At 45.4% G+C, this 20,577-nt stretch overlaps 2 protein-coding genes across 2 annotated transcripts in view; one reads left to right on the forward strand and one right to left on the reverse strand.

Moving 5' to 3' along the window:
• Window positions 1-285: 285 nt before the first annotated feature.
• Window positions 286-20,577, forward strand: part of Acsf2 (acyl-CoA synthetase family member 2) — a 41,298-nt gene continuing 21,006 nt past the window's right edge. Inside the window, exon 1 of the mRNA XM_041664579.1 lies at window positions 286-485. Within this exon, the coding sequence (XP_041520513.1) occupies window positions 358-485 (128 nt within the window). The 5' untranslated portion in view covers window positions 286-357. The remainder of the gene's footprint in view (window positions 486-20,577) is intronic.
• On the reverse strand, window positions 11,682-11,934 carry LOC121456436 (CDC42 small effector protein 1-like). Its single transcript, XM_041664581.1, has one exon. It carries the CDS (start codon window positions 11,932-11,934, stop codon window positions 11,695-11,697), a length of 240 nt encoding a protein of 79 aa, XP_041520515.1. The 3' UTR covers window positions 11,682-11,694.

Raw genomic sequence — 20,577 nt, forward strand, 5'->3', positions numbered from 1 at the left:
GTTTGTGAAACTCCTCGGCCCTCCAACCTTAGCCGGGTGATGTTTGCGGGGAGGCCTTGTATCGTACTGCAGAGCGAGATTTGGGATCCCCGAAAACAAAAACAAAGAGAAACAGGGGTGGTTCTTCCAGGGCGGGATTGGAGGACTGCCGTTCCCACGCGAAGGTGGCCCTGGACGCGGAGTCGCCACTTCCCGGCCTCTCCTCGCCCCGCCCCGCCCCGCCCCGCGGGGACCCAGTCCTCCTCACCCCATAGGCAGAGCGACCCTCCCGCCTCCTCGCCGTTTTCTTCTTCTTTAGCCCCCGCCTTTTCACTTTCAAAGTTTATTCCGGGCCGGGACCTGCGGCGAAAGAGAGCCATGACTGTCTACCTCGGGATGCTGCGCCTCGGGAGGCTGTATATCGCGAGCCTGGGGGCGCAGGGGCCTCGGACGCTGTTCTCTCGGCCTTGGCAGAACTCGAAATGGCACTGTGTCCGCCCTCTCAGGTACCCCGAGCAGCTCCCCGAAAAGAGAGGGGGCTGGGCGGTCCCGAGGAGGAGGGAACTTGGGAGTTCTGCAGAGCTTGCCAGGGATTGACCCCACTCTGGGTGGCCCTTACTTACACTACCCTACCACCTAGGCAAAGGGAATAGCGGGCCCGGCTGGGGTCTGGGACTGCTGCTGATAACTGTAGTAGTCCTAGACTAAGTTCAAATTCTAAATCGGGATTCTGTATGCGTCCCGAATAGCACATAAAGCCAGGACTTTTAATAGTACACCCGAGGAACAAGCTGAGAGCTGCCAGGACACTCTTAGCTGTATCCGCTTCAGTGAAAAACTTGGGACTGTTTAGGAGTCCTCAGGGCACTGAGTATAGCAGTGCCTTCTTTTCTCTGTTTTCTTTTCTTTCTTTTTCAAGACAGGGTTTCTGTGTGTAGCCCTGGCTATTCTGGAACCCTCTCTGTAGACCAGGCTGGCCTCGAACTCACAGCGATCTGCCTGCCTCTTCCGTCCGGCTTCTTCCTTCTGTTTTCAATCATTGCCACATACTTCTGGGTCTGTTTCCATCAGTCCTCGGTGCAAGTGCCGGGAAGGGGGTTGGCAGGAGAGGGTTGATTGAATAAAGCTAATGTGGCCAGGCACTGCAGGGACCGGTTGCCGTGGGAAAAGCCAAGGTTGGGAGAGCTGCCTGTGCCAAAAGGTTGAGTGGTGGTTTCTTCAGCATCCAGCAGGGAGAAGGCCTGCACGTAGCTGAACATGCTCTGACACACAATCTAGCCAGCTAGCAAGCCTGTTGTCCATACTATTCCGACTGTGGGTGTGGGCAGGAGAAGTAAAGACTCAGTCAAGAGAGGGATATATCTCTGCAAAATAGGTTTAAAAGACACTACTAAGGCCATGAGGCAGAGGCAGGCAGATCTCTGAGTTTGAGGCCAGCCTGGTCTACAGAGCTAGTTCCAGAACCACCAGGGCTACACAAAGAAGCCTTGTCTCCAACTCCTTGCCCCCAATAAAAGAGACATTTCTGAGAAGGAGTTGGACAGATAAGTTGGAAGACACCTTTTTGACTGGAACTTTCAGATTACGACCTTCTGAAAACTAAGAAGCAAGCAGTGGTGTGTGTGTGTGTGTGTGTGTGTGTGTGTGTGTGTGAGAGAGAGAGAGAGAGAGAGAGAGAGAGAGAGAGAGAGAGAGATGCATGCTGAATAGGCGAATAGGCACTGTCCCACTAAGGACTATGCCCAACCCCTGTGAAACCCTTTAACATCTCTCTGCCTCATTTCCTCAGGAGACCTAGGGGATTTTTATGGCTGGGTGGTGAAATGGGGCCCACTGGAGGGATGGGGGGTCACTATTTAAGGGAGGTTCTCCCACCTCTCCTCTCTATTGCCTCCCTAGGCTAACTTGACCCTTCCCCGTCCCTAGTTGACCTGTCTTACCTTTGAACTCCTGAGTATCCCTGCAAGCTGTGAGGACTCTGAAAAGTGACTCCCCAAAGTACATATAGTTGTTGCTACTAAATCAGATCCAGTGTTACATAACTGCGCTTTGATTTGTGTGTGTGTGTGTGTTGTTCATGTGGACGTGTATGTACATACCGGTGCACATGTGTGTCCATGCACATGTGTTTTAAGTGCAGGTGAAGGCGACTGCTCCTTGCCGGGTGCTCTCCTCTCTCTACTTCACTGTTTCGAGCTTAGAGTCTTTGATTGAGCCTGGAGCTCACCGATTTGGCGAGGCTGGCTAGCCAATGCCTTCTAGGACTCTTTCCTTCTCTGTCCCCCTCTGCCTAGCACTGAGAGGTTACAGATGGCTGATCCACTGTGCCCAGCTTTTGTGTGAGTGCAGGCGATCCGAACTCAGTTCCTTCTGCCTGCACAGCAGACACTTTGCTGACTGAACCATTTCCCTAGCCCCAACATTCCTGACCACTGACATTTTCCTGTGTAAACAAAGCAGGTCACTTACTTGCCTCAGGCCTGTGACCTCTGAGTCTTTCTGTGACAGGCCTCAGAGAGACTATGTCCAGAAGAGACAGACCTATTTATCCAAGAGAGGGGGAAAAAAAGATTTTCTGCACATTGGTTCCAACTTCTTCCCCTTCCTCTCATATTTGCATCCTTCCTTGCTCTCTGTGGGCACTTTTGTGTGGTTTGTCCCCTATTCTCCCCTGCAGAAGCCTCCCCTCAGCCATCTCAAATATTCAGCTCACACCTCTCTCAGGGCATTCTGTCCCTATGCCTAGCACCTTGGCCACAGCACTCAGACCAGAACAACTGGTGTGAGGACGAAGGGAACCAAAGGGGAGCAATAGTTGGACAGTGTTCCAGGAATGATGGTGTGTGTGGGAAACTGTTGTTCCCTCCCTCTCTCTCTCTCTCTCTGATGAGGTTAGAGGCAGGCTTTGATGCTACCCAGCACACCAGGTCACTCACCCCAGGTCCTTATTTGGGTTGTGTTTGTGTTTTGGGGGCAGGGTCTTAGTGTGTAACCCAGGCTGACCTACTACTTGAAGCCATCAATCTCCCTGCCTCAGCCTTGGGAGGCCTGTGTCATCATGCCCGGGTCAGATTGCTGGTTTTGCTGAACAGGAAAGAACAAGAATTTGAAACAAGCTTGTCTTGGCTGCTCTACATAGATACAGCTGGATCCTCTACCCAGGCACGTACTACCTAAGTAACATGTTACTTAGGGTGGTTAGTTTGTTGCTAATGAATGCTTACCTGCAGGCTGGCTGTGGGTGGATCCGCAGAAGCTTGCAGTTACTTTCTGCCTTTCCTTTGAGGTGCAGCTGACCCTGGATAGCTAAGATTTAGACTCGATTGGACCTTTGCAGTCCCATCAAAAGGCAGGAGTATTGAACCAGCCCCCATCCCTGACCCCAACCCTGACCCTTGACAGCTGGGGCTCTGCACAGTGGCCTCAAGGGGAAAGTCTGCGGCGTAGAAGCCTGAACCTTAAGTGATTCAGGCTTTGGAAATGTCTCCCATCATCTCTTTTCTTCCTTCTCCCTCCCTCCCTTCCTTCTTTTTATTGGCAGTAACAGGAATCAAACACAGAATCTTGTACATGTTATGCAAATGGCATCCTCTGTCCACTTGTTTTTTAGGGAGAGTTCGTTATCTTCAAATAACAATTGTCCATATACTTTCCCTTTGTACCCATAAACGCACTTCTACCAGCCTTTCCATTCAGGATGCTGAAAGTGAGTGTTCCACCAATCGAGTACTGTGTTCTAAGTCTTTATTGCAGCTCTGACTCCTATGGAGTTCTTTGTAGGTTGTAGGTTCCTTTAAGGGAGGTTATATTGAGTGATCATAGGACTTTATGGTATAATTACATATGGTAAATTGCATAGATCTTAAATGTACTGCTCAGTGAATTTTAATGGTTTGTTTTCTATTGCTATAACTGAACGTCAGAGAACAGAGCAATTTGTAAGCCTCCCTTCAGAGGTTCATTTAGCTCAGAGTTCTGAAAGATGATGGGAGTCCAAGAACCTGGTGCCGCTAGCATCTGCTTGGCACTGGTGAGGGCCATCCTGCTGGGTCATGACATGGCCCAGGGCATCACGCGGTGAGACCCTGAACACATGCCAGGGAGAGTCCTTTCAAAGAAAGCTACACTCCCTCTATAACCCATTAATCCACAAAAGCAGGACTGGTTACTCCATTTTCAAGTGCAGAGGCTTCATGATCCAAAGGTTACATCCTCTCTCTCTCTCTCTCTTTCTGAGACAGAGTTTCTCTGTGTAGCTTTGGAGCCTTACCTAGAACTCACTCTGTAGACCACGCTGGGCTCAAACTTGCAGAGATCCACCTGCCTCTGCCTCTATAGTGCTGGGATTAAAGGTGTGCATCACCACTCCCTGGCTTCTCCCTTCCTTTCTTATTTTATTTATTTTATTTTATAATTTTTAAAAATTTACTTTTATGCACATGAATGGTCTTATCTGTGTGTATGTCTTTGCACTGCAGGCTTGCCTGGTGTCCTCAGAGGCCAGAAGAGGGCTTTAGGTCCCTTGGAACTGGAATTTAAGATGGTTGTGAGCTACCATGTGGGTGGTACTTAATTCAGGTTCTCATTTGGATTTTGTCACAAGTACACATGTTGGCTTTCTGGAATAATAGTTGCAGGTTGGTAGCTGGTGTAAGTATACTACCCTGTGTGCAGCAGATGAACACCAGAGCTTTCTGGCTGGAGGGGTAGCTTGATGGTGCCATGTTCATCAAGCATGAGCCCTCTAGAAAAACAGCCAGTGTTTTTACTTGTTGAGACATCACTTTAGCTCCTTGTTGTTTTATCTTTGGAGAGAGGCCACAGACTCACAGCAATCTCCTGGCCTCAACCTCCCAATGCTGGAATTATAGCTATGAGCTACCACACCCAGCTCTCCTTTTTATTTCTTCCTTCTCATTTATGTGGGTTCCCTTTCTTTACTTAAATACTCGATGAGAATAATTTAAGGAAGATTTATGTCGGCTCAAGGTTTGAGGGTAAAGTCCATCATGGCAGGGAAGGCATGGTGGCATGAGCTCTGGTGGCAGGAGTGTGAAGCAGCTAGCTGGTCATATTGTGTCCACAGTCAGGAAATAAAGAGAAATGAATGCTGGCACTCAGCCCTCTTTCTCCTTTCTGTACAGTTGGGATCCAGATGGCGCCACTCACACCCAGGTTAGCTCAGCCTCTCTCAGTTAAGCCTCTTTGGAAACACACTTAAAGACCCACTCCAGTCTCTGTGATTCCAAATCCAGGCAATTGTAACATGATTAACCAAACAGTGTGTGTGTGTGTGTGTGTGTGTGTGTGTGTGTGCGCGTGCGCATGAGCTCTGTTTTTCAGACCTAGGGCCTTGCACATGTTATGTAAGTTCTCAGCCATTGAGTTGGTTTCACCATCCTCAGGTTTAAGGGTTCTTTGTTTGGTTTTGTTTTAATTTACATATGATGATCAACTTGGTCAGAGTTCATTTTTCCACCTGCTGAGGGCTTTTAAACATTTTCAGAAGTATTTATTTATTTGTGTGTGTTTGTCTATGCTTGACAATCTTCTTCCACCATGTGGGCCCTAGGGCCTGAACTCAGGTCTTCTTCAGGATTGGCCGAAAGGACCTTAAACTGCTGAGTCATCTCACCGTCGCTGTCTCTGAGAACTACTTTTAGGGAGAAGCGTTTGTGTTTGTTGGTTTGTTTTTATGGAGACAGGGTCTCATGCTATAGCCCAGGTTAGCCTCAAACTCATAATACCTCTCCTGCCTCAGTCTTGGAAATTCTGAATTATAAACATGAATTAAAAACCATAGGTCAAGTTCTCACTCACTCTGTAGCCAGGTTGGCCTGGAACTCTATAGAGACTCATGGCAGACTTCCTGCCTCACCCTCTTGTGTGGTAGGGTTGTATGTGGATATCACCATGCTTGCTCTCTGAGGACCTTTTAAGAACATCATGGTATTTTTGTGTTTAGTGGCCACTGTCTAAACGGCCGTGGGTTAAGAAAATGATGACTTATTAATACTCTCGTTTTTGGATTTTGTCACAAGTACATGTTGGTTTTTTGGAGTAATAGTTGCAGCTTGGTAGCTGGTGTAAGTATATTACCCTATATGCAGCAGATAAACATCAGAACTTCATGGCTGGAGGTGTAGCTTGGTGGTGCCGTGTTCATCAAGTATGCATGAGACCTTGTGCCCTGTTGTCTAAGGTTTTTGTCCTGCCTAGTTCCCGCAGTCATTAAGTCCCAAAGAGATCACACAGAGTTCTACATTAATCATAAACTGATTGGCTCACTAACTCACTTCTTATTAACTCTTATAACTTACATTGGCCATTATTCTTATCTGTGTTAGCCACATGGTTCAGTACCTTTTTCAGCGGTGTAGTCACATCTTGCTTCTTCTGTGTCTGGACAGGACTGTAAAGGGAGCTTCCCTCTTCCCAGAATTCTCCTGTACTCGTTGACCCGCTTCTACTTTCTGTCTGGTTGTCCTGCCTATACTTCCTGCCTGGCTATTGGCCAATCAGTGTTTATTTAAAACATAATTGACAGAATATAGACAATTGTCCTGCACCAGTGCCCTATCCCCAACAAAATAATAACAAAACAAAATTTGTAATTTTATTTCAGGACAAGTAGCCTCAAACATACACTCCCAGATTAATATGATAAAGAGCAACACGCAGCGGCACACACCTGAACTTTCAACACGGGATGTGGAGGCAGGATGATTATAAAACACCGGGTTTGCAGGTTCAAACCCAGTGTCGGGGGTTGTTCTTTCTGCCAACCAAGGCAACTAGATGGTCAATCACTGCACCTGTGTCTAAAACTTAGAACAGCAAATCCTCGAGGATGCTAATGGCTGGTGACAGATACCTGAGGGAGTGATATCTTGGGACAGTAAATCTCGGGGTGGTATGCAAGGAAGATGGGAGAAAAGAGCCTGATTTTGAGTCCCCTGTTTGTGCCAGCAAGTCTCCCCATCATGTGATTATTTTAGGTACCCTACTTAAGAAGGAGGCATTCACGCTCTAGACTTTTTTCTATTTTTGAGGCAGAATCTGACTAGCCCAGGCTGAGCTGGAAATTATTATGGAGCCCAGGTTAGCCTCAAACTCACAGTAATCCTTCTCCCTTAGCCTGTGAGCACAGGAATCACAGGCGGGAGCTGCTCTACCTTGCTTTAGTCTTAGTATTTTTTTTTTTAGATTTTACTTATTTGATTTGATTTATATGCACCTGTGTGTATTTATGGCACATGTGTGTGTGTCTGTAGAAGCCAAAAGAAGGTGTTGGGTCCCCTGGAGCTAGAGTGACTGTTGATTGTGAGTGGATTGATGTGGGTGCTATGAACTGAATTGGGTCCTCTGGAAGAACAACCACTGAGCTATCTCTCTAGCCCCTAGCACCTTTTTTTTTTTTTTTTTTGAGGAGATAGAGTTTTGCTAGCCCAGGTTGGTTCCATAGTCCTGGGCTTAACTGATCCTCCAACCTTAGCTTCCAAGTAATTGGAACAATAAGTGATTATATCGTGTCTGGCACACTTTCCTTTGTTCCTCTTCATTATATTCAGATCATAAAAATCCACATATGGTGGCATAAGCTTGCCATTTAAGCTCTTGGGGTGTGGAGGGAAGATTATCTAATGACAATCTCAGCAACATTTTGGGTTTTTGGGTTAGCCTGGGCTACATAACGCAGAACACTTCGTTTAATATATATAAATTAGGGAAGATTGCTAGTGGGGGAAAGGCATTTGACACTAAACCTGATAATTTAATCCCCAGGACCTACATGGTAGGAGAGAACAAACTTCAAACAATTGTCCTTTGACCTCCACACATATGCCATGGCATGCTCTTGCGTGTGCACTCACACACACATGCACACATTCTCTAAGCAAATAAATGTGATCAGGTTTTTTTTTTTTTATAAATTTTCAGAAAAAGGTGAAACAAAATTTCAAATGAGAAATAGGCAAGACATAACATAACACATGACAGACTAGCAAACACCTGTGTCGCCATCACTCAGAAATAAAACACAGCCATACTTAATTTTAGGAAGTTATCCGTGGAAGAAACAAACCATTACAGATAAAACTGAAGTCCCCTCTCCAGACTCAAAGTTTTTATTTCGTGTGTGGGTGTTCTGCCTGCATGTATGGCATGTACGTGCAGTGCCATGGAGATCAGAAGAGGGAGTCAGATTCCCTGGAACTGGAATTACAGAGGATTTGAGTCAAGGATTGTATGCGGCCATGTGGGTGCTGGGAATCCAACCCTGGTCCTCTGGAAAAGCAGCCAGAGCTCTGAACTGCTGAGCCATACCTTCCGCCCTGATGTCTCCTGTATACCTTCCCTGTCATAAATCTAATTAGGTTGTATCAGATCGTGTCTATTACTTTGTTTCTTTATACCGAGACTGAATGCTGTGTTTTGTGTATCCTAAGCACTCTCTGACACAGAGCTTCGCCATTACCTGGTTTATAGTGTATCATTTGGTGTATACAACCTACGTTTGTTAGCCCTGTAAAATGTGAACTTTTTTTCTTTTTTCTTTCTTTTTATTCATACAGGATACATGTTATACTTGTGAACAAAACTAGCTCTTTAGTTCTCTCAACAGCAAATGTCTGCTCGCGCTGGTGCCTGGGGGTCTGGATTCTTGGCTTTCCCTCTACCTGGTGTGCAACAGTAGGGTTGCCGAGTGAGGAAGCTGATGCTGCAGCCTTTCAGGGTACTGCCCTGGAAGATCCGTGCTCTTGTGACTCCCAGCAGTCTTGCTGTTTTGGATGGTTATCCAAATCTTGTTGTTTTCCTATGTTACTGCCAATACTTAGAGTGGTCAGACTTTGAAGCACTTCCTGGGCCACTCTGCTATGGTTTTAAATTTACATGCCCATTGCTATCAGTGCTTTTGTTTGTCTTGTGGAATATTTGCTGTCCATGGCTCCTGTGACTCTTCCATTCATATTATTTTCTTATTTGTTGTGGTAGATTATTTGTCTTTGCCAAAAATGGGTTTCTTTATGGCATTGTCATGCATGTGCATAATGTATGAAATAATATACATTCTTTATTTTCTCTTATTCTCTTTCTGCTCCCAGTGAGTCCCCTTTCTAGTTTCATGGTGTGTGTGTGTGTGTGTGTGTGTGTGTGTGTGTGTGTGTGTTACATTAAGCTTGTTTACAGGAGCAGAAGTGTGACTTTTACAGGATCATGGACATTTTATCAGTGGCTAAACCCCCCTCCCCCATCAACTTATTTTTATGTAAATCTCCTGGGGTGAGATGTTCTCCTCCCATGACAGGGTGTTGACAAACCCAATCTCAACTAAATTGTGTAATGGTAATCACAGCTTCTCAGAAAATTCAGTATTTGGTACATCTTCTCTACCTTCCCTCAGCTCTTAATTCTTTACACCTCTTCATCTGAGATGCTCCCTGAACCTTGGAATGGAGGGTATAGATGTCTATAGATTAGATATCTATGGACAGGCATTCAGCAGTCATTTAGTCTCTGTACTTTGACCAATAGTAGATCTCAGCTCTCACTATTGACCGAAGCTGTGGCCTAAGCTGACAACACAACAGCACTAGTCAGTTTATGGGCAGATAATGTCCTGGGTTTTGTTTCATTGAGGTGGGCTCTCATGTAGCACAGGCTAGCCTCAGATTCACTATGTAGTTAAGGATGATCTTCAACACCAGATCCTCCGGCCCTGAGGTTCCAGGCATGAGCTGCCATGCTTGGCCCATTTGGTTGTTTTAGTCTTACTGATCATTTACATTTTTTGATATGTTATTTTTAATTATGCCTAAGGGGAAGGTTTGTGGTGTGAGTGCAGGTTCCCTTTGCAGCCTGAAGAGGATGCTGGGTTTACTGGACCTGGAATAACAGGTAGTTATGAGCTGCCTGATGTAGGTGCTGGGAACCAAATTCTGTTCTAGCAGTACTTGCTCTTAACCAGTGAGCCATCTCCCCCACCCTATGTTTTTCCTATTTAAAAAAACAAAACAAAACAAGTCAAGCAGTGTTGACACACACCTTTAATCTCAGCACTTGGGAGGCAGAGGCAGGAGGATCTCTGAATATGAAGCTCTATAAGTTTGAGGCTGGCCTTTCCAGGACAGTCAGGGCTACACAGAGAAACCCTGTTAAAAACCAACCCCTGACCAAAACAATCATATGTATGCTGGATGTGGTGGCACAGAGCTTTAATCCTAGCATTTGGGAAGCAGAGGCAGGTGGATTTCTGTGAGTTCAAGGCCAGCCTGGTTTACATAGAGAGTTCCCAGGATAGCCAGTGTTACATAGCATGACCCTGCCACAAAAATAAATAAATAAATAGATTAATTAATTAAATTAATAACTAAAGAATGAATAAATTACATTTAGGATGTATGTACCATGTTGTGAATGTGGAGGTCAGAGGACAAATTGTGGGAGTTGGTTTTATCTGTGCTTAGGGATCGATCTCAAGTCCGGTAGCCAACAGTGCTGCCTGCTGAGTTAGCTAGTTCACCTACCTTGCATCAGATACCAGAAAGAAAAGGACAAAGGTCAGTGTTAGTTCATGACTTGGTTCTAATTGGCAATGGCTTTTGATTTCATTTTAAAAGCTTTTCTGGTGGCTGGCAGGACACTTTCACTAGCTGACCCTTGCTTCGGAGATGCTCCTGCAGTTCTGGGCACCTGGCGTCAGCTCTGCCTAGCTTTCCTCTCTAATGGTGTCTGGAAAGATCAAGAGGCCTTGCCCAGGGCCTGGGGCACTTCAAGCTTCCGGCAGGGTGCATCTGTTGACCTCTGGTTCAACTTCCAAGAACCATAACCAATAGGTATGGCTTCAGGAGGCAAAACAAACAGTTTCTCCTCATGGGCCTGTTTGCTTCAGGAAGCAAACCTCTTGGTATTTTTTTTAATTAAAATTTTAATTAAAAAAAGAATTTTTCTGGGAAGCTATTAATACTACAGAAGCACGGGATTAGAGGCCTAACTGGAGGAAGACCCTGGTGCGGGCAGAGACGTGGAGGGCTGTGAGCTTTCACCTGAAATCCAGCGTGTACTGGGCAGCGGTAACCCCGCCCCTTGGCCTCTGCAGTGCTCATTCCAGACGGAAAGAGGGCAGGGAGGCAGCTGTGGTCCCCTCACCTACCTGCCTCCTTTAAAAAGTAAAGGCAAGGGCTGGAGAGATGGCTCGGAGGGTAAGAGCACTGGCTGCTCTTCCAGAGGTCCTGAGTTCAGTTCCCAGCAACCACATGGTGGCTCACAACCATCTGTAATGTAATGAGACCTAGTGCCGTCCTTGCCAGCAGTACATTGTATACTTAATAAATAAATAATTTTAAAAAAAAAGTAAAGGCAAGAAGTTTAAACAGGTGGCACCCAACCTTCATTCAGGAGCAGGGAACTCATTCCAGGTTCCCAGAGAACCCCCAGCTCAGATCTAGGGTGCCCAGGGCTTCAGCTGACTCCTCTGGCCCACCAGTAGTCACTTGGTCAGTCCTGCTGCCTTGAGCCCATCTCCAGGAGGGACAGAGGCCAGAGGGAGGAGAGGGAGTCCAGCCCCCATGTCGTTGGAGGCACTTGTTAGGAAGGGGGGAGAGGTGGGGCCCTTGGGTCACTGGTTGTGGAAGGGATCTGGTGTGGGCAGCATTTCTTCTGGGCTGGACACGGAATGGGAACGCCAAGACTGCAGAGCCAGGCCTGTGGGAGCTACAAGGCCCTAGAACTGCTCCACGGTCTGTCCCGGTTTCCCTTGGATCTCATCTGCTCCTGAACTGCACCGGTCATGGCAAGCCCATCTCCTGCCCCCATCTCTCCCGAGCCGATGTGAGTCAAGTGGATAAAATTCATTGGTTCCCCAATCATGGTGCAGTCAATCCGTCTTCTCCTCTTCTTCGGCTGGGGCTTCTCTGCCACGCAACAGCCCAGTTTGTGCCAAAATTCACTCATATTCCCTGATGGTTCCAGCTTCGGGCCTCTGCCAGAGGCCCCAGAGGGCTCTTGTTTTGTTGCTAACCAGCCAGTCCTCACTCTCAGGCCGAACAGCACCCGGGATTCACACAGCTGGACGGTTCTCGGGCTGTGGGAATCCTAGAGACCCTCACTCGTGCAGTGAAGGTCAGAATCTCGGACCTGGGGCCCCTAAAAGCACCAGCAAGAGGCTTGGGCGGGCAGGCACAAGGTTCTGTCTTCTTTTGATGTGAAATCCTGCTGCTCCCCAACGTCCAGGCGGCGGCCGCTGGGGGCTGGTATTTTTTTTTTTTTAAATAGAGTTAGTGTTCCTTTAAAAAGTCTTTTTATATAATTTTGTTATTCCATCTACCCATCTACAAATTCACACATGGACCCACGGCACCTATTTGAAGGACAAAGGAAAGTCCTTCAAATTATGAAAGTCACTTCTCTCCTTCCACAATGTGGGGATAAAACTCAGGTCATCAGGCTTAGCACAAAGTACCTGTTGAGCCTTCTCACTGCCCTGTCATATATATGCTGGTGTCCAGGAGGCCAGGAGAGTGTCAGCTTTCCAGGGACTGGAGTGACAATATGGCTGTGAGCCACCACGTGGGTCATCTGGAAGAGCAGCTAGTGCTCTTCATTGCAGAGCAAGCGCTCCAAACCCCAAGATATTTTAATATCAACTTTAAGCCCAAGAATTAAGAGAAAGAGGGGCGCTGGGAAAGAAAGCAGCACAGCCCAGAGTCCTGGAGTGGGCTTTCTCAAAGAAGAGTTACTTTGTTGCAGTTTGAGCCAATGTCTTAGATAAGACAGGCTGACCTCAGGCTCAGTGTGTAGCTGAGGACAGTGCTGAACTCCTAATCTTGGTGTGGCCACTTCTTTTCTTTCCAAACAATGTTTCTTTATGTAGCTCAGGCACGGCCTCAAACTTCCTCATCCTACTGCCTCTTGCCTGCTGGTTGCTAGAATTACTACTGGCCTGCACCACCACACACAGCTCAGTGCTTCTTGATTGGCAGCTCACCCCCTCTCTCCAATTCCCAGAAACTCTCAGTGCTAGGGCTGGGGACAGCACCTTGGTGAGGGATGGCAAAGTGCATGCCATAGTCATCATGGCTTCTGCACCCATTGTCACTCCTCTGCACTATCAATCATTCTCTTAATAATCCTCTAGGCAGGGAGCTTTAGTTAAACTTTTTTTTTTCTTGGTTCTTGAAACAAGGTTTCTCTGTGTAGCCTTGGCTGTCCTGGAACTTGCTCTGTAGACCAGGCCAGACAAGAATTCACAGATCCACTTGTCTCTGCCTTCTGAGTGCTGGGATTAAAGGTGTATATGGTGGCCACCGCCACCACCTGGTGGTGTCATGGGCTAATCTTTTTGTACACTATGAAGATGTGGCTTTGTCAAGCAGCCTTCTGATTGCTTTAATAAAGAACTGAATGGTCAATAACGAGGCAGGGAGAGGTTAGGCGGGACTTCTGGGAAGAAGGAGAAGAGGAGTTGTTGAATCTAGGTGTGAGGAGATGCCAGAGGACATGGAGAGGAAACAGGAAGTACAAGATGGAAGAGAGATAAAAAGCCATGAGGCAAAAACATAGATTAATACAAATGGATTAATTTAAATTATAAGAGCGTAGGTCAAACTTTCATAATTAACAATAAGTCTCCATTTTGGTTTGTTGGTTTTTTTTTTTTTTTTTTTTTTTTTTTTTTTGTGAGCTGGTGGCCTAAAGAAAATTCTGTCTACAAATGGCACCCAATGTGAAGCCATGTATTTCCACATAAGGCCCGAGAAAGCATAAGAAAAAAGTTTGGAACATGGAGTCAAATGCAGCTTCCTAGTGACTACTATCTCTTGAGTAGGCTTGGCAGCATACAGAGACTTGGTTATGGGCTGCTGCCTGCGGGCTGGAGCCAGCTGCCAGTGCCACACACTAAGCTGAGCCGTGGGACAGCTGACATAACAGTTTAAGATTTGTCTCATCTGGTCAGAAAGTGCTACAGATACTTAGTAAAGTCAGGTCCAGACACACACACATACACACACAAAACTCTAAAAAGAAAACCAAAAAAAAAGAAAAAGATACTGAAGAAAGAAAAGAAAATGGATATAGACAGTCATAGAAAAAATAGTTTAACAATAATAAAATAAAGTATTTAAAGAGAAAATAAAATGATACAAAGTAAAAGCCATGTAAGCATGAAAAACATAACACAGAGTGCTGAAGCACGATTAATAAAAACTCAGGGCCAGAAATCCGGGTTCGGTCTGAAGATCTGAAAAGCAAAGCAGTCAGCCACTGGCTCTTACCTCTACCTCAGTCTAAATGGAGATCCTGCCTCCTGGAATCTCAGAATGAGACTGTGTCTGAGAGCTGTCTCCCCTCCCCCACCTGCCTTTTTATATTCCTTTCTAGGGGTGGGATTAAAGGCGTGCGCCACTGGGATTAAAGGTGCGTGCCACTGTGGCTACTGGGATTAAAGGTGTGTGTTACTATATCCTGGTCTATAAGGCTGACCTGTGGGACTGTTTTACTCTCAGATCTTCAGGTAGTCTTTAATTATTAAAATACATTTGAAATGCCACTACAGGGTGCTTTACTAATTTTGAATTTTTTAAATGCTAATGAGCAGAGACTGGAACTGCTAGGAGTCATTGGATTATGAAAGGGACTGCTAAATTAAACCAGTCTATATACTTTAGAGATGTCTTGACTTCAGAATGGAAGTCATGAAATATGTTCATTGGAGGAGAGGTTATGCTTTTGTTTTCACAGGAAGCTAAAAGGTATGAATTCCTTCAAAATTAATAAAGATCAGATTTAATCAGGGAAGACCCCCTGAATACCCTGTCTACAAATTTAGAAAAATAAATTAAACCTAGACAAACTATAAGACAGTTGAAGTTTATTTTACCTGCTCTAACATAAAACAAAATAATCATCTTTGGCTGACCTTTGTACCACACACAGTCCATACATGTATTAATGCAGATGTGTATGTTACTTTTGAAAGTTTGTGTGTTTTCGGGGCAAGGAGATCAGACACCAATGAAAATAGGTGGTACAGGTGATTCAACCTCTCAGAATGCCTTTGTTGCAGTTTTCTCAGAGTTCTGCATTCAGAACAGCTCCAAGGCTGCTTGCTGAAATGGTTCAGCCTCACAGACTATTCTAACCAGGACTGCAGATAAGCCTTGTGCTTTCCCATCACACAGACTGGACAACAAATGTTATGGCTAGCTCTCCCAGGACTTGACCATTATCCCAATTTTCTCAGGATCCCCTAAAGATGTCATTGCGCAAGTCAACAGGAAGAAGTCTAGAAAACACAATGCCCACATTTCCAAGAGTCAACATGGGTTGTTTTTGGTGGGTTATGAATGTTTGTCATCATTTGTGTGTGTGTGGGGGGGTGGTTATAAATTGTCATTGGTCATGGTCAGGGAGAAAACTAAACAAAAGAGATTAGATTCAAGGATCTCTTTCTAAAAGGAAAAAGGGGGCATATAGTATAGAAATGATGGGATAAAAGAGTGGATTGTTGAGTCTATTTTTGAATAACCACTAGTCTCAAATACTGGTATAGAATTTTGTATATTGATGCAAATTTAAGATTATTTTTGTTAAAACATACTGCACATATATTTTTATTCTTGCTTAAGATATTGTACCTATGTAGCTCATTTTGCAATGTAATGTGAATTTCTAGTCCTTGAAAGATGTTATTATAAGCTATTTAGGATAATAAAGAAATGCAGGTTAGTAGTTAACCACCTTTAACAATCAAACTTGTCATGTTATGTATGTTTTCAAAGTCAAACAGTGATGTATTTTAGATAGACAGATAGTCTTCAAACACTTCAAAGACTTACAGAATATGGCATTTAAAATGTTTTAATAGCATAAGGCTTTCCATGATAGTGAAACATCATTTTACTTCAAAAAAGGATGGTGGACATCAAAGAAGCTCCATATGGATTTTGCTTTCTTTGTGGCAAAAGTTAGCCATTTGAGCAAGAAACTGCCCTTGCCTCAATTGTTAACAGTTTGCTGTCCAAATTGAACAAGCAGGACACAAAAGAAGTTGACTGCTGAACTTTGCTAAGACAAGACAGCACAGTCCTTCAAAATTCCTGCTTCATGGAAAAGTCTGTCAGATATTTTAGGCCCAAAGGCTGAAGATGGATGCCCCAACATTACAGAAGAACCTTGGGTGACTGTCCATGCAGTCAGATGTCTCTGTTGTTTCTTAGTTTTGGAAGTTGCTTACTCTGCACTTGCTGTTTACTCTGGTAACATTGTATCCATCTGTAGTCTTTGGTGGAGTTGAAGACTAGATAGTTACTGTTGCAGTTTTCCTTAGTTATGATAGTAGGTAAATTAGGTACAAAACTTTGGACTTTCCAAGATAGGATTAATAATGGAGTATTTTATTTTAAGTTTTAAGAGCTAGTGGAACAAGCCTAAGCTATAGGCCAAGCTTTCATAATTAATAACAAGTCTCGTGTCTTTTTTTTTTTTTTTTTGTGAGCTGGTGACCCAAAGAAAATTCCATCTACTTTGCAGGGTTTTTTTTTTTTTTTTTTCTTTTTTAACATACCGCTCCCTCTAGTACAGTGCTGGAAGTTGAACCAAAGCCTTAGATGTGCTAAGCAGAAGCTCCACTCTGGCCTTTACCTTCCACCCTAAGGCCTATCCTTTTACTGTTGCTTTTGTTTTGTTTTGGGAATGTTTTGCTTACATGTATGTATTGCACCACGTGCTCACATGCCTGGGGAGGCTAGAAAAGGGCATCAGATCACCTGAAACTGGGGTTACAGATCCCCGTCAGCTGCCATGTGGGTGCTGAGAACTGAACCCGGGTCCTCTGTGCAAGAGCAGTAAGTGCTCTTGACCATCCCTCTGCCTGCCCCACCCACACCTCTTCTTTTGGTTTTTCAAGAAAGGGTTTCTCTGTGTAGCCCTGACTGTCTTGGAACTCGCTCTGTAGACCAGGCTGGCCTCAAACTCAGAGATCCACCTGCCTCTGCCTCCTGAATGCTAGAACTAAAGGTGTGCACCACCATCCCGAATTTGTCTCTCTCTTTTTTTTTTTTGAGACAGGTACCCCTGGTTGGCCTTGAGCCAACACAGAGTCAAGGCTGAGCTTGAACTTCTGATTTTCCTGCCTCTGTCTTCCAAGTGCTGGGATTAGAGATGTGCACCACCACAACCTGTTCATGCAACGCTAGGAAATCAACCCCAGGGTTTCATGCATGCTGGGCAAGCACTCCACCAGCTGAGCTCCTGCCCCGGACTCCCTAAGGCAATTTTTAATTCCATCCTGCAGTCCCGTCTCTAGCCTTTTTTTAGTGTGAGTCATCACACTAATTGTACACAGTCAGCAGGAACACCTGATTTAGGCCCCATGATGTGCTGCCATCCACTTGAGCTGCTGCCTGAAGCACTGCAGAACACTCAGTCTTTCCCAGGAACGCACCTCCCCCACACAGGGTTTCTCTGTGTAGCCTTGGCTGTCCTGCAGCTAATTCTGTAGGCCAGGCTGGCCACAAACTCTCAGAGATCCTCCTGCCTCTGCCTCCCAAGTGCTGGGATCAAGGGCGAGCGCCACCACTGCCCGGCTCACAAGAACACTTTTATAAAAAGGATTTTACTGCATTTTATTTTCGATTTGTGTGTGTGCGCTATGCTTGAGTATGATTGCCTGCAGAGGTCAGAAGAGGGTGTCAGATCCCCTAGAGCTGAGTCCTGAGCTGCCCGGTGTGAATGCTGGGAAACTCCCAGCAAGCACTCCACCAGCAGAGCTACACCCCCCAGCCTCTTGCTTATCGTTTCTCATAAAGCAGAATCATTAATTCCTTGAGTTGCCATTAAAGCCTCTCTGCTGAGTTTCTGAGAAATTGCATCGTGAAGCCGGTCATCTGGGTGAATTCTCGTTTCTCTCTGGAGCGCTGTCCCGGTCTTACCTTCTGGACCAAAGCTTGGCATCCGGGAAACCTTATCCTAACAATTAGCAATGGGTAATAAGCTCTCATCCCTGTTCCTGCAGCATGCATATCCATGTCCGAGCCGGGCTGCAGGGTGCAGTCACAGCGAGCGAGGAACTCTGCAGAAAGCACAGACTCCCCGTCTTGTTTACTGGAACCCCCAGAAACAAAAGCCTAATATGTTTAGAATAGAACTTCTTTTCCGGAGGAATTTCGAAGCTAGAAACCACCAGCAGATGTGTTTTCTTGGCTTGCCTGGCATTATTTACTGATGTATGTACATATTTTGCACAGACGTTAATTCATGCTGCTTGAAAAAACAAAGAATGGCAAGTAGATCCAGCAATCTGCTGTTTATTGGTTACGACTGTATCCATGGCAGCTTAGTTCTTACAAAGATTTTTTTTAAAAAACTTTATATTGATGTATATTAAAGGGCCAGAAAAGTATCCTTTTTAATTTTTATTTATTTATTATTATTGCCGTGTGGAGAGGTGTTCACCTGAGTGTCAGGTCCTGGGGCAGGGAGAGAACGATTTTGTGGAGCTTGTTCTCTTCTACCTTTAAGTGGGTTTGGGGTTGAATTCAAGACTGTCAGGCTGTTGGGCGGTGCTCTCACCCCTTCTCCGGCTCCGCAGCCCTAGAGTACGCTTGTCTTAAGTGGTTCTAGGGGACCACAAGTTTAGAAGGATGAGCGCCTTCAACCTTGAAGGGAGGTAGGATAGTTCTCTCTGCTTTCTAGGGAGACACTTCTGTAGGCGCAGGCGTAAGTGGGTGCCGCAAAGTAAAGGGGGTAGTTGCAAAATGGAGGCAGAGGTGCCAGGCTTTCTTGTGGGCTGGAGTCAATGATCTTTAGTAAAGGCAACTTCTAAATACCGTTTACAGATTATAGGTGTGTGCGACTCCTCCCCTCACTCTGCAGGCTCCTGCCTCCCTCCTCGTCTTCCCTCCTTTCCCTCTATTTTCTTTGTGGGAAATCAAACCCCACCCTTTCCACAAGAACATTAAACAGTCTTCACTCCTGAGACTTCTTTTTATTTTATTTTAATTTGCCTTTCTTTTAACTTTGTGTGTTTTCAGTTCTGTCCCTGAACTTACTTTGTAACCCAGGTTGACCTTGCGCTCTCTTGCGGTCCATGAGTTACGTTTATTAAAGCATGTTTATGACAGAGTCTCTTGTGTCCTAGGCTGGCGTCACAGTTGCTATGTGGCTGAAGAGGATCTTGACCTCCTTCCTGGCTTCCACTTCCTTTTCTCTGGGGTTTCAGGCAGGCACCACCACACCGGGCAAGATTCTGGCGAATCGGGATGACATTTCTCGAAGGGTTTCCAAGGAACTTTGTTTCTTTGAGCTTTTTTGAAACTGAGGTCAGAAGATGGTTTCAGGGATTACAAAGTCTAGGGTATCTGCTACGTCACAGCAGAGCCAGACACATTCTTACTGCCGACAAGTTTCATAACTTTGCTCCTGAGTCTTTGAGAGCAATCTCCAGCAGTTTCAGGCATGGGTCTTGTGCTTTATCATTCATATTTCAAATACTTCTACAAAAAACAAATATTTTCTCTATGTGGGCAATCTACACTATGCATTTTGTTAACTGTGCTGGCAATGAACTTTCAGCAAGGGAGAGATTTCAGCCGCACTCCTGGATGGCAGGGTTCCCTTTCTTCCCATGACCCTTTATTTTCCCAGCCTGCCTCTCACTTCCTGGTACCGCCTGTGTTCTGGGACTAAGGCATGCCACCATACTTGACTCGGCTATCTTTTATTTATTATTGTTTTTATGACTCATTCAGCTTATCTGGTTTCATCATTAGTTCCTTTCCTGTCCTTCCTTCATGAACTTACCAGCCATAATTCACTGTTGACCTTGCTTACTGGTGATGGGCATTGGACAGTTTTCCATATTGGAGGTGGCACAAATATCCCAGCCTGGCTTTGGAGATCAGCTCATGGGTGTGTGTGGTCTTGTATCAACTTGAGCTGTCAATCTTCAGAGAAGGGGTTGACAAGCCTAGTAGTTCTGCCATCACTTAAAGTCTCGAGGTGTCTGTCAAATTCAGATTTCCGGGCATTTGGATGCCAGTGGTTAAGTCAGTGAGTCACTAAAGAGGACTTTAAGGAAATATAACCAGAGAAGGAAGTATAGGCTACAGTTTTTAACCATAGCCAAGGTCTGTCACCCACATAGCAAATAACAGTAAATTAATTACTTAGTAAGTGCTCTCCCCTCCCTCAGGTGCTGGGAGCTAACTCCAGACTTCATGAAGGTCAGGCAAGTGTTCTACAATAGGCCACACCCAGATCTTATATAATTATTGGAATACTTACTGTATCAGTATTTTTCCTCTTCTTTTTTTTTTCCCCCGAGGTCTTTATTTAGTTTCATTTTATGTGTTTGGATATTTTGCCTGGATATGTGTCTGCTTTGCCAGAGGCCAGAGAGGGTATTAGATGCCTTGAGGCTGGAGTTACAGACAGACAGTTGTCAGCCACTGTGTGGAGCCAAGAATTGAACCGGGGGACTCTAGAAGAGCAGACAGTGGTTTGTTTGCTTGTTTGTTCTAACAGCCTAGGCTGTCCTAGAACTCACTCTGTAGACCAGCCTGGCCTTGAACTCACTGAGGTCCACCTGCTTCTGCC

Source organism: Microtus oregoni, unplaced genomic scaffold (genome assembly GCF_018167655.1).
Source record: "Microtus oregoni isolate MIOR12 unplaced genomic scaffold, Mior012 000015F_ref0000493, whole genome shotgun sequence".
In the NCBI taxonomy this organism is placed as follows: Eukaryota; Metazoa; Chordata; class Mammalia; order Rodentia; family Cricetidae; genus Microtus; species Microtus oregoni.

Bases quoted from the DNA above. Each gene is read 5' to 3' on its own strand.
- LOC121456436 (XM_041664581.1), bottom strand. From the start codon at position 11,934: ATGAGTGAATTTTGGCACAAACTGGGCTGTTGCGTGGCAGAGAAGCCC.